This window comes from Phocoena phocoena, chromosome X, assembly GCF_963924675.1.
Source record: "Phocoena phocoena chromosome X, mPhoPho1.1, whole genome shotgun sequence".
Taxonomy (NCBI): Eukaryota; Metazoa; Chordata; class Mammalia; order Artiodactyla; family Phocoenidae; genus Phocoena; species Phocoena phocoena.
In genome coordinates, this window is record NC_089240.1 from 89,334,502 (window position 1) to 89,349,008 (window position 14,507).

Sequence of the window (14,507 nt, forward strand, 5' to 3'; positions counted from 1 at the left end):
GTACTTATATATAGAATATATAAATAAATCTTACAGTTCAATAATAAAAAGACTATTAACCCAATTTAAAAATAGGGGCAAAGATATTCTATTAGACATGCCTCTGCCCATAAAATGATCCTTAACACCATCAGTCTTTAGGGAATTACAAATCAAAACCACAATGAGTTACCACTTTCCACCCACTATGATGGTTATAATAAAACAGAAAATAATAAGTGTTGGTGAGGTTATAGAGAAATGAGAACCATCATTGATCTGGGAATGTAAAATGGTGTAGCCACTGTGGAAACGTTTGACATTTCAACAAAATGTTAAATATAGCATTACCATTTGACCTAACAATTTCACTTCTAGGTATATACCAACGATAAATGAAAACATATCCACACAAAAAATTGATATGAATGCTCATAGCAGCATTATTCATAAGAGCCAAAGGGTAGAACTAACTCCTTCAGTTGATGAATGGTAAATGAAAAGGAATGAAATACTGATATGTATTACAAATGGATGAATTCTGGGAAAAAAAAGCTAGTCACAAAAGTTCACATACTGTATGATTTTCATTTATATAAGATGTTAAAGATAGATAAATCTACAGAGATAGAAAATATATTTGTGGTTGCCTAAAGCTGGAATGTGTGTGGCAGAATTTGGGGGTGATAGCTAAAGGGTATGGGGTTTCCTCTTGGGGTGATAAAAATGTTCTAAAATTGATTGTGGTGATGGTTGAATAATTTTGTAAATATGCTAAAAACCATTGAATTTTACACTTTAATTGGGTGATTCCAGTTAGTAAAAACTTTACACAGTGGCCATTGCTGCTGGTCCAGGGATCACACTTAAAGAACCATTGAATTAAAAGATATTTAATTAACCTTTATTTTCTCCCAAATTCCCAGTTAACCCCAGATCTCCATTCTGACAATTCTGGTTGAGATCTTATTATAAATTGCTGTGGGATATAATGGGTTGCCATAGGATTCTCCTTCTTTGATCTACTATAGTTTAGGGTCCCATAGTCATTGAGTGGCATAGCTTCGGAATTTTATTGTCTATTCTTATTCTACAGGATGAAGAAGAAGATCTCAGGACTGAACTCAACCTTTTGAAGAAGTACTCTTTCCACAAGAACATTGTGTCCTTCTATGGTGCATTTTTCAAGCTGAGTCCCCCTGGCCAGAGACATCAACTTTGGGTGTGTATTCAGTTACCTTGATCTTATTGCATAAGACTAAGTCTCACTTGAGGGCATAAACTTTCATAAGCTGAGATGTCATTTTTGTAAACCTACAGGAAAACTTAAGCATTCAACTGATCAAAGTAGTATGAAAAAAAAGTGCTCTGATTCCTGGATATGGGAGTGATAAAATATGGAAAAATAAATTAAGTGCCTGTCAAGGGGCTCAGGGGTAGGATGGGAGAAGGCTCGAACACTGGAAATATCTAACATATTTTTTAATAGAGTTTTGTTGCTTTTAACTTTATGTAGTTACTACATTTACTTGTAAATTAAAGGTATAGCTAAGGAGACTACCTGATGGACCTGGGAATAATGACTGGATAAATATAGATTCTAATTCACATTTGGGAAGAGCATATGAATGCAATTTAAGTGTTTGCTAAGTATATACACTTATGTTTAAACATAATTCCTAGAAACTGTTTTCTAAGTGGTTAGTTGACATCCTTTTCTTAGGCTTCATGCCTATAGTATCATGAATTACAAATCAATGAAGATATAAATTTTAGAGGCTAAATGAGACCCATGCTACAGTTACCAGAATTGTTGCTGCCTCCCCCTATAGGAGACGTAATCAAATCACAAGAAAATGAGCTTTGATCAACGATATCTTTATTTAAAAAGGAATATTTAAAACATAATCTGGGGTCGGTGTACACTTGCTTACATTTCGATTTCTAGTCCAAGTCAAGAGTAGCATTTTTTTAAAAAATAATGACTGAGACTTTTCAGGATCTTCAAGAGTCAAAGAAAGATTCTGTTACATTTTATGTGTGAACTTTAGGAAGCAGGATAGTGGACATAAAATGGTTTTCAACAAGGGATTGAATTGAAACAGTGGTTCTCAAACTTTAGCCTGCATCAGAATTTCATGGGGATCCTGATAAAACACACATTGCTGGGCCCCACCCACAGAGTTACTGATTCAATTGATCTGGGGTGTGGGTCCACAAATTTGGACTTTTTAACAAGTTTACAGGTGATGTTGATGCTATTCGTCTGGGTACCACACTTCGAGAACCCTGAAATTTAGAGATCTTCGATTTAACCCTATTTTCTCCCAAATGTCCAGTTAACTAAATCCTCTATTCTCTGACAATTCCAGTTCAGATTTTATTAAATATCACTGCACATTTTTCGCAGCTACTGTTTTTCTTTTTCTTTTGTGGGGGCATACAACATTTGTCTTTTAATATATTTTTACTTACAAGTTTTTTCCTCCTGACAGTATGGCAGTCTACTGATTAGATATGTTTCTTAGTGCTCAATTTGTTTAGTCATTCAACATCTATTCATTCGAAACCCATCGACTTGCCAGGCTTTGCTAGATGCTGGGAATACCATGGTAAGCTGAATTGACATGACCCTGGCTCACTGGAACTTAAAGTTTACTTGCAAAGACAAGTATCAATCAAATAATCACACAAATAAATGTATAATTTGTCAGAAGGGAAATAACATGCTTCTGTGTGGGCAAATAACAAAGGAATCTAAGTTAAGGAATGGGAAACTCTTCCTTGAGAAACTTTTTCTTGCACTGAGATCTGAAGGATGAATAGGCACTACATGCAAAAGTTATTTGTTGAGGTAAGAATTTTCATGGGACCATTCACACTTTCTTTCCCATGTTAATCAGAACACATAGGAAGTAAATGACTAAATAATTACCATGTATAAAATGTATGTGCCAGGCACTGTGCTTACAAAGCCAGGAAAATGAGAATGCCTTGCATTCCTTTCACAGTAGAGCTCTTCTGACTCTGGTAATACTAGCAAGATTTTCCAATGTTCATCTTAGTGAATGGCTTTAATTCATGTTTGTCGTGATTCAAAATGAGCCCCTTTTCTTCCATTACCACAGTGTATATGTTGTGCCTGTTTGATATACTTGACATGAAAATTAACCTTTTGGGTTTATCTGTATTATTGATTTTGTTAGGCTGTTTTTCTTTTCTTCTTTTTTGGGAGAGTGTACTCAGGTAAAAGACACATGATATATCAGTTGTGAACAAATATAAAATAAGGGAGTAATTTTCTGAAAAGAAAATCTTAGTATTCCAAAAGGAAATAAGGTAGACTTTTTGAATATTCATGATTTGGGGTTTATCCTTTTGCTTCCCTTCATCTATGGCAATAATTAACTTACCTACACTTATTTTTAAAAAAGGCATGTCTTGTTCTACTGGCAAGTTAGTATTGACATGGGCACTAATGCATAAACCTGTGCTTAAAGTTTGTGAAGTTGATTATAATAGTTACATTCTCCTTCACATTGGTCAGTCCTCTAATTAGCTAATATAGGGAAGCAAATTTACTAGTTGGGCACCTAATTCATTAGTGGGAAAAATAAATTTCCTGAGAAATTGCATTTATTAATAAAGTAAAATCTGAATGAGACACTGTCAAAATATTAACCTTAAAATAGATTTTCTTTAGCAGTAAAGTTATTTGGAAAAAAATGCCCTACAATAATGGAACTGACAGTTTCCCCCTTGGAGTTGTATTTTGCCAGTTTCTTGGGGAAAATATTCTAGAATTTGAAAATAAAACAACAATTTAAAAAAATCTAGTCTTAATGTTGAAGTGTAAATTGTTTTGAGATCCTCCACATCCTGCTTCTCCACCTGCAAACTATTCCCTCAACTGTGTTTTTTGTTCTACTCCAGTCATCACTCAGACTTACCCCTGTACAAGCTTCTTTCTAAAGGCAAGTCTTATTCGGTTTTCAATAAACTGAACGTTTTTCTTTCTCAGCAGGTACAAATACTACCTATCCTTCAAGGCTTAGCTCAAATCCCAGGTCCTGGTTAAAAATCCCTGGTGTGGTACCTGCCTTCTCTCCCTCCACAGATTTTTGGGTTTTTTCCCAGTTCTTTTTCATTCTACCAGACAATTGAGCCAGTCTTTGCAATGTCTTAGTGTCTAAACATTGCATATAAATACAAGCCATATGAACTAAAACTCTCCAGATATTTTCAGAGAATTACTTCCTAAACCTTGATACTTTGCTGGCTTCCCTGCAGATGGTGATGGAGTTATGTGCAGCAGGCTCAGTCACTGATGTAGTGAGAATGACCAGAAATCAGAGTTTGAAAGAAGATTGGATTGCTTATATCTGCCGAGAAATCCTCCAGGTGAGCATTCATATAGTCATTCTCCCCTGGTCTTGAAAAAACCTGGTGGTAATATATACAATGTACCTTATACCTGCTCATAGAGGATGATTTGAGAATTCTAAACATAACTTATGGGTCAGGATACTGAAAAAGGCTTTAGAGAAAGCAGATTTTCAGATGATGTCCTTAAACTTTAAGGTACACCAGCAGATGGCTAACCAGGTCCTTCCAACTCATGGCCTTTAATGGCTCTGTCAAAGTCAGACTGTAGTGTTCAGTGGATCAGGGATATGACAACTTGGAGTATTTATTATGTTGTTATGATTTTTAAAGTTCTTTTTTTAAAAAAGCATAGCACTGTCATTAGAGATTAAGATAAGTTGAGAAGTCAGTGTTTTACTCAATGGCTCCAAACCATCTACAAACTGTTTTGCAGACAGATATTCTCTCTGAATAATGGCTTACTTTTAAAACGTTCCTTATTTTTAACACCAAATTGGATGAAAGTGCCAATCTTCTTGATCTACAAAACTCAAATTTTTCTTTGTGTCTTAAGTGCTTAGGGTCACCCAAGAAGGATATTAACAGAACTGAACAGCACCACTGATAAAAGATTAGAATGTCTTTCCTGTCATCTTAATTGGATTCACTTGTGGTAATAGTGTAAATATTAAGAGTGCAAACTCTGGACTGAGTTTAAATTCTGGTTCATCATGTATTAGTTGTGTGTCCTTGAGCCAATTACTTAATTTCTCCAAATCTCATTTTCTTCATCTGTAATTTGGGGTGGTATTAGCACCTTCCTTAAAGGGTTGCTATAAGGACTTAGTAATTTACTCCACGTAAAGCACTTAGCAAAGTGCTTGGCCAAGAATAAGGACCCAATAAATATTAGCTGTTTTTACTGTTAGTTCTGTTATTAATCCCCAGTTCGTATCTAGAGCAATCTCACTGAAGCCAGGGCATGGGTTAGCCAGGTCAAGGGTTAGTTTTAGTGGTGAATGGTCTGGAGACAGCATGGTAAGCCAATACAAATGGCAAATGCTTTAAAATTAATTTCCATATTCCCCCAAATTCTCAGCCTACAAGGTTGACTAGAAAATATTTTGGACTAAACAAATGGTTGGATGAGGAATAGAGTAAAACAATGCGAGCTATGATATTTAAGATATCCAGGTCTTTACTCATATGGTTCGTTGGAAAAATGGAGGCTAGAAAGGACGGTAAATGGCCCAATGTATACAAACATTAATTTTTGGTCTTTTTTTTCTTTCATGGGTGTCCTGATTTATTTTCCTTTCCTTATAGCCAAAAGTAGTATTTCTGGGAACTGGTTGTAGCAATTCCAGCCTAAAGAAAGAATTTTGTCTGAAAAATGCAAATCTGGGCCATTTTTCTTACCAAAAGTTTTTTCAAAAATACTAAGAAGAGTACCAGAAAAAGAGAAAAATATATACTGATGTTGCTTTTTAATATAAATGTGTATATATATATATATATATGTATATATATGCAGGGCTTAGCTCATCTTCATGCACACCGTGTAATTCACCGGGACATCAAAGGTCAGAATGTGCTACTGACTCATAATGCTGAAGTAAAACTAGGTAAGTTTATTCTTGTAATACTTTAAGTGAGGCCCAAAATATCTTAATAGAGAAAAATCCTTTAAGATTACTGTGTTTTCTATCATGTCACTAACAATCCCCTCTACTTATTTAGGCCGTGTCTTCCCTGCCTGCAAAACAAGTCAAAGTTTGAAAATTTGTTTGGGAAGGGAGGTTGGGACAAGAGAAAGATGCACTTAACTGCTTCTCTGAAATCATGTAGATAAAAACAACTTTTCAAGTATAATAGGATTTTTACATTTTGATCATTGCTTAACCCTCTAATAGATTCAGCTATTACATTTATTTTAACAATTGAATTGAGTATTTACCATGTGCAAGTTTCTGCGCCATGGACAAGGATTAAACAAAAAGACAATTCTTCCACATCACAGAGCCATATTTTCCAAAGAAAATCAAAGAACTTTTAAATGACTTAAGCACAAATTGCTTCATTGGAATTTCCCCTCAAATAGTTAAAGAACTGATATCAGTTAGAAATAATGCTCCAGTAATATCCAAATCAAATTGAGAATTAGAAATCAAAATACCAAAAAGTTCCTGGCTTTCTATTCCAGGGTTCAGAATGGCATAATTTATTTGAAAAACTACACATAATGTCTCACAGGCACACAGGGGACAATATATTACACCTTTTAAGGTTTAAAATAAATATTGTTGATTTGTTTTTAAATAATACCATATGAATAATGTCAGTACTATGTAATGCAGATGACCTCACTGATATATACAATAGAACATAAAATCACTGGTATCAAACCCTGCATTACTTTTTAATTATATCAATTCTTGCCTACCATGTCTCTAGCATGACTTTAAAATCATTCCCATTTTTCTGCTAAATAAATATAACTAAAGAAGAGAGTTTGTTCATTCACTGAGAATGCTTTTCACTGAATATTTCTGGAAGAAGCATGAGGCAATAATTGTTCTTAAAATAAGTGAAAAGTAATTTCAAGAAAATGTACTGTGTATTTTGTGTCTACAAGCTACAAAGCTAGAAACAGAATTTTAAGACACTGTGTTAAAATTCATAAGAGTCATTTGGATCTCACATTCAAGTGTGCAGGGTAGATAGTATGTCACACAGCTACTCTGTTCACATGTGGCAGCACTACCATATATCTGGGTCAAGTTGCTGGCCAGCCCTACCATTTGCAACACAGAAGAGAAATTGTAAATACGTGAAAAGCCACTGAAAAACCTGTCACAAAGTCCATGCACTAAAGATCATGTACTTGACTCTGTAGGAGAGACCTTTTAGCACTAGAGTAAAATTTAATCAGGCTTATTATATACATAATCCTTATACATTTGGTTTTAGATTTCTTAGATCCCAGCATATTTTTAAACAACATGTTATAAGGAGAAAGTTGCAGAAACCAAACTCAATGACAGCCAAAGGGAGTAACAGAAAGGAAAGAGACTGGACAGTGATTCTGTTGCAATTGCAATTGATCAATAATCCTCATATTCTGGTACCTAGGTCTTTAAAGAAAAGGTGAATGATGCCACTGCTGGGGTCTCATCTCTACTTTTAACTTCAGCTTTTCTTTTTTCCCTTTTCTTCCATTCATCACTGTTTCTTCCAGTCTTTTCTCCTTTCATTTTCTTCTCTGAATGTCATATATCAGTTTATGGCCTTCATAGGTATTTCTTGGCCCTTAACGTTGGCCCTCAGGGATAGTGAAAATGCTGAGCTCTGATGTAACCTATTCTCAATAAAATATCTAGCTAATGAGATCATGCAACACCCAATGATGATTTTCATATATTATGGACATTTTGTTGTTATTGTTCTTCTTAGTCCTTCCTTTAACACTGCCTTAAACTCTTAACTTTAAAATTTTTCTTTTCCTTTCCCAAGTTCTTTAAACTACTTTTCAGTCAAGGTTGTTAGCCATCCTCTAGCTTCCTGGAAACCATTCTAAATTAGGAAATCTACTTCATTTTTCATCCCTGTCTTATTTTTCTGGACTAAATAACCCCAGTCTACTTTAGCCTTTTTTCTGTCTGTTTCTGAGGATACCATACTAAATATTTTCATATAATATATCCCACAGATGAATAGAAGACTGATCTTTTATAGTCTAAGCTAAGATATGGATACTGCAGTAAATATTTGCATCTGATTCAGAAGATCTGTAGAAGAACTTAAACTAAATTTTATCATAAATTCCTTTTTCTTTATCAGTGTGGTAGGGCTTTCTAATATCATAAATGAGACTTCCTAATAAAGTACTAATAAGTTTTAGATTTCTTAGATGTTGCTTATAGTGCTGGTCTTCCTCCATCTTGGTGGCAGGTCCAAATACTACATATGTTATCACTTCAGAGGTTCAGGGTGTACTGATGGAACTTTATTTTTAATATTCATGGTAAACATTCAGCCAAACCTACTGTAGATTTATAATAGCACTGCTGATTCTCTTTCCAACATAAATACCAGCAAAAGCCTATTTCCCAGTGTTCCTGGAGTAGACTTCATGGTAAAGTTTGCTGGGCTGGAATGAAAATCTGTTATCCATTGTGGCTTTTGTATTGGCTTTCCAAGTTAAAGCAATAATTTATTGACCTTTTTGTTACTGATTAATTATTTTGACAAATGAATTTTGCAGTGGATTTTGGAGTGAGTGCCCAGGTGAGCAGAACTAATGGGAGGAGAAATAGCTTCATTGGGACACCATACTGGATGGCACCTGAGGTGATTGACTGTGACGAGGACCCCAGACGCTCCTATGATTACAGAGTAAGTGTAAGGATTCAGATAGTAGGAATCAAATTTTGGAAAGGACTTTTGACTTTTTATTTTAATTTATGAAATAAAAGAATAAAAAGCAGGCAGTTCCCTTTTTATGATTCTTTTAATGTATTCTTTTTTATATCTTTATTGGAGTATAATTGCTTACAATGTTGTGTTAGTTTCTGCTGTACAACAAAGTGAATCAGCTATATGTATACATATAACCCCATATCACCTCCCTCTTGAGCCTCCCTCCCACCCTCCCTATCCTACCCCTCTAGGTCATCAGAAAGCATCAAGCTGATTTCCCTGTAAAAAGCAGGCAGCTCCTTCTTTCACATAGACTCTAATAAGAAATGCTAGACACTGTTCCTATATGTGGTTTAATGATGTGCATAAAAATAATATTTTCTAAGAATATAGACAAAGTAGACCATTGGGAGTTATCCGTATTTGAGGAAGAATGTCTAGTTCATATTGCTTGCAACTTCTTGGTAAAAATATTATATTATGTGGCTTTATATGGAAATTTAACTTCCAGGGACAGAGTGCTTTGTAAACTTAAAAATGAATAAATGTAAAGCCAATTATTAATCCCCAGTAACTTAGCTCCAGAGAGAAAAAAATAATAATTTGATTACTAAGAGTAATGGAGAAAATCCTTGGCATGGTTCACCTCCAAACCACAGAAAATCAGTGGAATAGACAAATTAAGTAACAATTCATGCTATTTATTAAATTTTCCACTGAAGCTGCAATTTGGACAATATACATCTATGTACACATTTCAAAAAGCTGGTGTGGAAAGAAAACTCTCCATTTGCTATAGACTGGAAAAACCACACTCACTCTCCACATCATAAGTCATCCAAACAATTCATTGTGGTTTCGTTGTATGGGACCTAGGACTCAATACTTGAAGTTGATTAATTCAAGTTTCATCTCTTTTCCCTTTCCCTTAAATGCCCCCTGCTTGATCTGCAAGCAGACCTGATGAGAGCTTATTATAGCCCAGTACTATTAGGAGCTATGGAGACAATGGAAGTGTAATGTTCTTTAAGTGGCTTGCTGTAAAAAAATAATGTTTTATAGCTGTACAATTTTTGGCAGTCTTCCAAGGACTTTCACCCATTTTAATTATATGTCTTTAATTTTTAGTCCCATGTAACTTAAAGAAAACTTAAACCATCACAACAACCCTTTGAAGCTAAGACATCTATAAACAGGTGTTTTAACAATTCAGTTAACTTGCTTAGGAGTCATTAAGCCAAACAGTGCACCTCTAGCCCTGTGCCCTTTCCACATTCTAAAAACCAAAGTACAGTTAATAGTAGTGAGGGTCATTTCCTAGAGCCTCCTAGAATATAATTTCCTAGAATTATAATAATTCTATCTTCAATATACTATATTCAAGGAACTGCTGAAGTGCTTATATATAGTATTTCATTTAATACTTATACTAGTTCTATGATGTGTATACCATTATCATCTCTACATAGGATGAAATTGAGATGCAAAGAGTTAAATCATTTACCTAAGATCCAACTTCTTTACAGCTAGTAGTATGTGATAGGACTTCTTTACAACAAATTCCTTCTGTTATTTCAGTTAAGGTAACAATAGAAATACATCCAAGATGAATTTTCTTCATATTGAATCCCATCCCATGTCAACTGGTTATGTAGTGTAGTACTGGCTGGTCACAGGGTCAAATAAGATCTTCCTATAACATCAGTCTATAATGAAGCCCCATTATAGAAAACCCATAAAATGGCTGTAGCATTGACATCTCCCCTCAGCCAAAGATTGTTTTGAGATTCTAAATACTATCAGTTTCCCATTTTTAAGTGACTTTTTTTTGATCATCTTTTCTTTTGCAGAGTGATGTGTGGTCCGTGGGAATCACTGCTATTGAAATGGCTGAAGGGGCTCCTCGTGAGTAAAAATTTTTGTTGTTTGTTCAAAGTTAGGGAAACATGTTGTACAAATCTGTCACTTGTACTAGCTAGCTTGTACTGGCTACAAAGGTGCCACACTATGTGCCAAACTATAAATGGTGGCCTTTTCCTGCTTACCAAACACTGCAGTCAGAATGGCCAGATATGTCTATAAGAAGAGTTTGTATTTTTCTCTCTTAAGATATCTTATTTTAGGATGATTGAGTGTTGTTTCAATTTAGCCTCAATAACGTTTGGTCCTGATAGTCCTAACCAAACAGAATATAAAGGCATTCAGTACATATTCACTGGTGGAATATTTAGGTTCCCAAACATTTATAGTTATACACTGCTACTACTTCAGACTGTGACTGTTGAGAAAATCCCCCAGTAGTTCCTTTTAATTGAGCCAATCCTCAACAACATTGAGAAGTAAGTTTTTTATTTTCCTTTGGAGTCAGTCTAGCTCATCATTGGTGCCTTCCTTGCTCCTATCAGCCACTTCATTGCCCCTAATTGTTCAGAAGACTTCATTTCCTCTTGTTTCCCCCTCCTTCCCATCATTTAAATGACCTGTCAGCATTCTGTTCTCTCAGGACACTGTTTTCTGATAGGAAAGTGAAAATAGAATGTGAACTTGTGTATAAATGATTAATAACCATCTAATGTATGACCCCATAAGCAGAGCATATTTGTTGTCCTCAATACCTAAATCCAAGGATATAAATAATAAATACATTCCTAGTATTGATGAGAAGTGAGAGAAGTGCCTGGAGTGTGTGTGTGTCAGGGAGCAGGGGTTGGAATTGCTTTGCTTCTCCCTCTCCAAGCAGATCTTGTAGGTTCCCATGTCCCTACCTGCTTCATCTGCACAGTATCTACTATATTATCACTGTGTTTCAAGGCTAATGGGAGTAGAAATAGTGGTAACATAATTGTTAAGAATTCCTGGTGTTCCTTGGAATATCACATATCATAGAACGGGCTTGGATTAAAGCTGAGCCAGATGTGGAGATCAGGTCACTGCTGCGTCTCTGTTAGTGCCCAAAAAACTACAAAGTACCTATATTGGGTGAGTTTTTAAATGATGGAAAAATTGTTTACTCCACATATATATAATTGAGATGAAACTGGGAAGGTACATATTATTCCTCATTATCTCATGATTATTTCTCTTTATGAAACATGCTTAAATTATATTGAGCTCCTCCACTCTTCCTCTTCCTCCTCCTCTCTTGCTCTCTTTAAATACACATATTGTATTTCATGAATATTGATGCATGTATTTGGTTAGGATGAATGACTGCATCAAGTAGTATATTATTTCTATTGTCTTTCCAAAAAGACTAGCTTTCTACATTTTGCAGATTTGTACTTTTTGATTCACGTTTTTTGGTTTCACTTTTTTATTCTAAAATAATAAATCATTGGAGAAAAGAGGTGTAATGAGCAACTCACAGAAGAAATACAGAGAGGGAGTTCTTCACAGAATACACAAATGGCAACTTTTTGCAAAAGATAGCTGAGGACCAGGAGATTCTTAACTCACAGTAGAAAATAGGACCAGCATGCCTGGATAAGTAGTCATTGGAATGGTGCAACTTTAGTCATGAACAACTTGAAATAGCCATACTGCTAAAACATTTGTCTTTCATCAGTCTTCTTTATTGCCTGGAGTATTAATTTTGGATGGGAATGGCTGTCATCAATTTAAATACAGAAATCCCCCAGGTTGTGATATTTATCATCTCAGAAAGGATGGCCTTCCAAAGTGACAGTTATGTGATAATTACCTCTGAGTTCCAAATAACAAAATCCCCTTCTGCCTTTGGTGAGTCTCTCCCAGGGAAGTAAAAAGAAATAGAGAATACCTTCTCACTAAAAGGGTGCTGTAGGACTCTCAGAGGAGAGAGAATCAGTACCCTTGCACATCAGGACTTTAAGTCCTTGGATTCTGGATAGAAATTCAAATTTGATGTGCAGTCCTTTAAACCAAGGCCAGAACATTGCTAGTAGTTATTGAAACACCAGAATATCATAGCTCAATTAATATTGAATATGTATAGTTCTTAGTTTCTTTGTTTTTTGTAGAAAAGTGAATCGTTGCCTGGAGAAGCAGGACTGGATTGACAGTTTACTCCAACTCTCCTTCCTTGTCAAGGATCTACACCAGCCAATTTACCTTAATCAGAACTGTATCTTTCCCTATGTTAGCATTCTCCTTGGTGTTGTAGAGATTGTTTGTAATACTATCAGACATGCTTGTTTATAGTCCTACCTCTATTCCTTGTAGTGTCCTTCCCTTACACCCCAGATCAATCTTTACCTGAGTGTCTTTACCCCTGTCCCATCAGGAGACCCATTTCTTCAGTATTCAGAAGATTCCTTTGGATCTCAACATATTGTAGGTGTTAAACCACGTTATTTAAAATAATTCAAACTACACCCAGTTTAATGTTTCTAATCTATCAAGATATGTATTTTTAAAGTAGATTTACTACTTCAAAGGAATGAGCCTCTAATGGTGAAAATTTAGGCAACATTAGGATATATGGGGTGAAGGGGACATTAACTGGAATTCCTAAAATTAAACAATATAGGAAACCTCCACAATTGCTGTTTGACATAGTTCTTGTACCCACCCTATGACTCATTCATTTGTGGACTTCTCCTTTCCTTTCATGAAAACTTACCCAGCCTATGCCCTAACTCTTGACACTGAAGATGTTGTTAGTTAACTGAGATGCTCAGATGTTAATAAATGACAACTGCTTAATATTGTAAAAATTTACTTACAATATGTTTAAAGGACAGATTCTGGTGATTGATTGGACACAGTAAAGGAATGAAGAGAATCAAATATTATCCGGATGTTTTGAGCTGGGGGCTAATTTTGCCCTCAATTATATACCTGCACCTTCTATTAATTTTTACCCATGTAATTGAAACAAAAGTTTGACCTTTGAACAATTGCCTTTATATTACTCTAATGAAATTACCCTGGGGAGTTTCTTTCTACTACTATGAGAGGCCAGTTCGACATTGTAATTTCTCTGGAGATGTATTTTGGGAGAGGAAGGATGCCTCTAAAGAGTTATTAATATCAAAATGTCCTCAGATGAATGGCACACTTCTAGTGTTAGATGAAATTTACACTATGGCTTTCCTTTGGGGGAATTATTGCACTGCCTGTTTTCTTTAATCAAAACACAAGAGGAAATAAGTGAAGTGAGACACATATTTAAACACTTACGGAAAATCCCAGAATTCCCAAGCCAATGAGGTAATGAAATTATATACCACATATTGGAATAGGCTTTTCTTTGTATGGCTGTGTGTCCAAAAAAAGAGAATGAAAGTCTAGTAATTTGGCACAGAATTGAGGTGCCAGATAGTTAAAATCTTATAATATCAATAGCTAATATTTATTAAGTGCTTACTCTGTGCCAGACACTTTTATATGTAGGTTGCCATTTAATCCTCATAGCAACTCTTTGAAGGAATTCTTGATATATTTCCTGTTTTTAAGATGAAGAAACCAAGGCACAGAGAGGTTAAGTAATTTGCCCAAGGTCACAAAGGTAGAATTAGGATTTGAACACAGATGATCTTACTCTAGAGGGTGTGTTCTTAATAGTTACTCTATCTACTTCTTTTCCTAGGACTGTCAGCTTCCAAAACAGATTATTCTCCTCTTTTTAGACTACTAAATCATTGTTTATATATTATTGCAAATAGTTATTAGTCTGGTTGACTTTTTCAGCCTATAATTACATATTCCAATTTTACAACTGTAGATACCTGCAGTACAAAAACACAGAAGAGTGCTTGTCTCCA

General features: G+C 35.1%; 1 protein-coding gene across 1 annotated transcript in view; it reads left to right on the forward strand.

Annotated features, from left to right (window-relative positions):
• NRK (Nik related kinase) overlaps window positions 1-14,507 on the forward strand; it is a 163,809-nt gene that overhangs the window by 85,142 nt on the left and 64,160 nt on the right. The window contains exons 5-9 of the mRNA XM_065900975.1: window positions 1,076-1,201; window positions 4,270-4,380; window positions 5,879-5,969; window positions 8,609-8,739; window positions 10,614-10,668. Coding sequence (XP_065757047.1) covers window positions 1,076-1,201; window positions 4,270-4,380; window positions 5,879-5,969; window positions 8,609-8,739; window positions 10,614-10,668 — 514 coding nt within the window. The remainder of the gene's footprint in view (window positions 1-1,075; window positions 1,202-4,269; window positions 4,381-5,878; window positions 5,970-8,608; window positions 8,740-10,613; window positions 10,669-14,507) is intronic.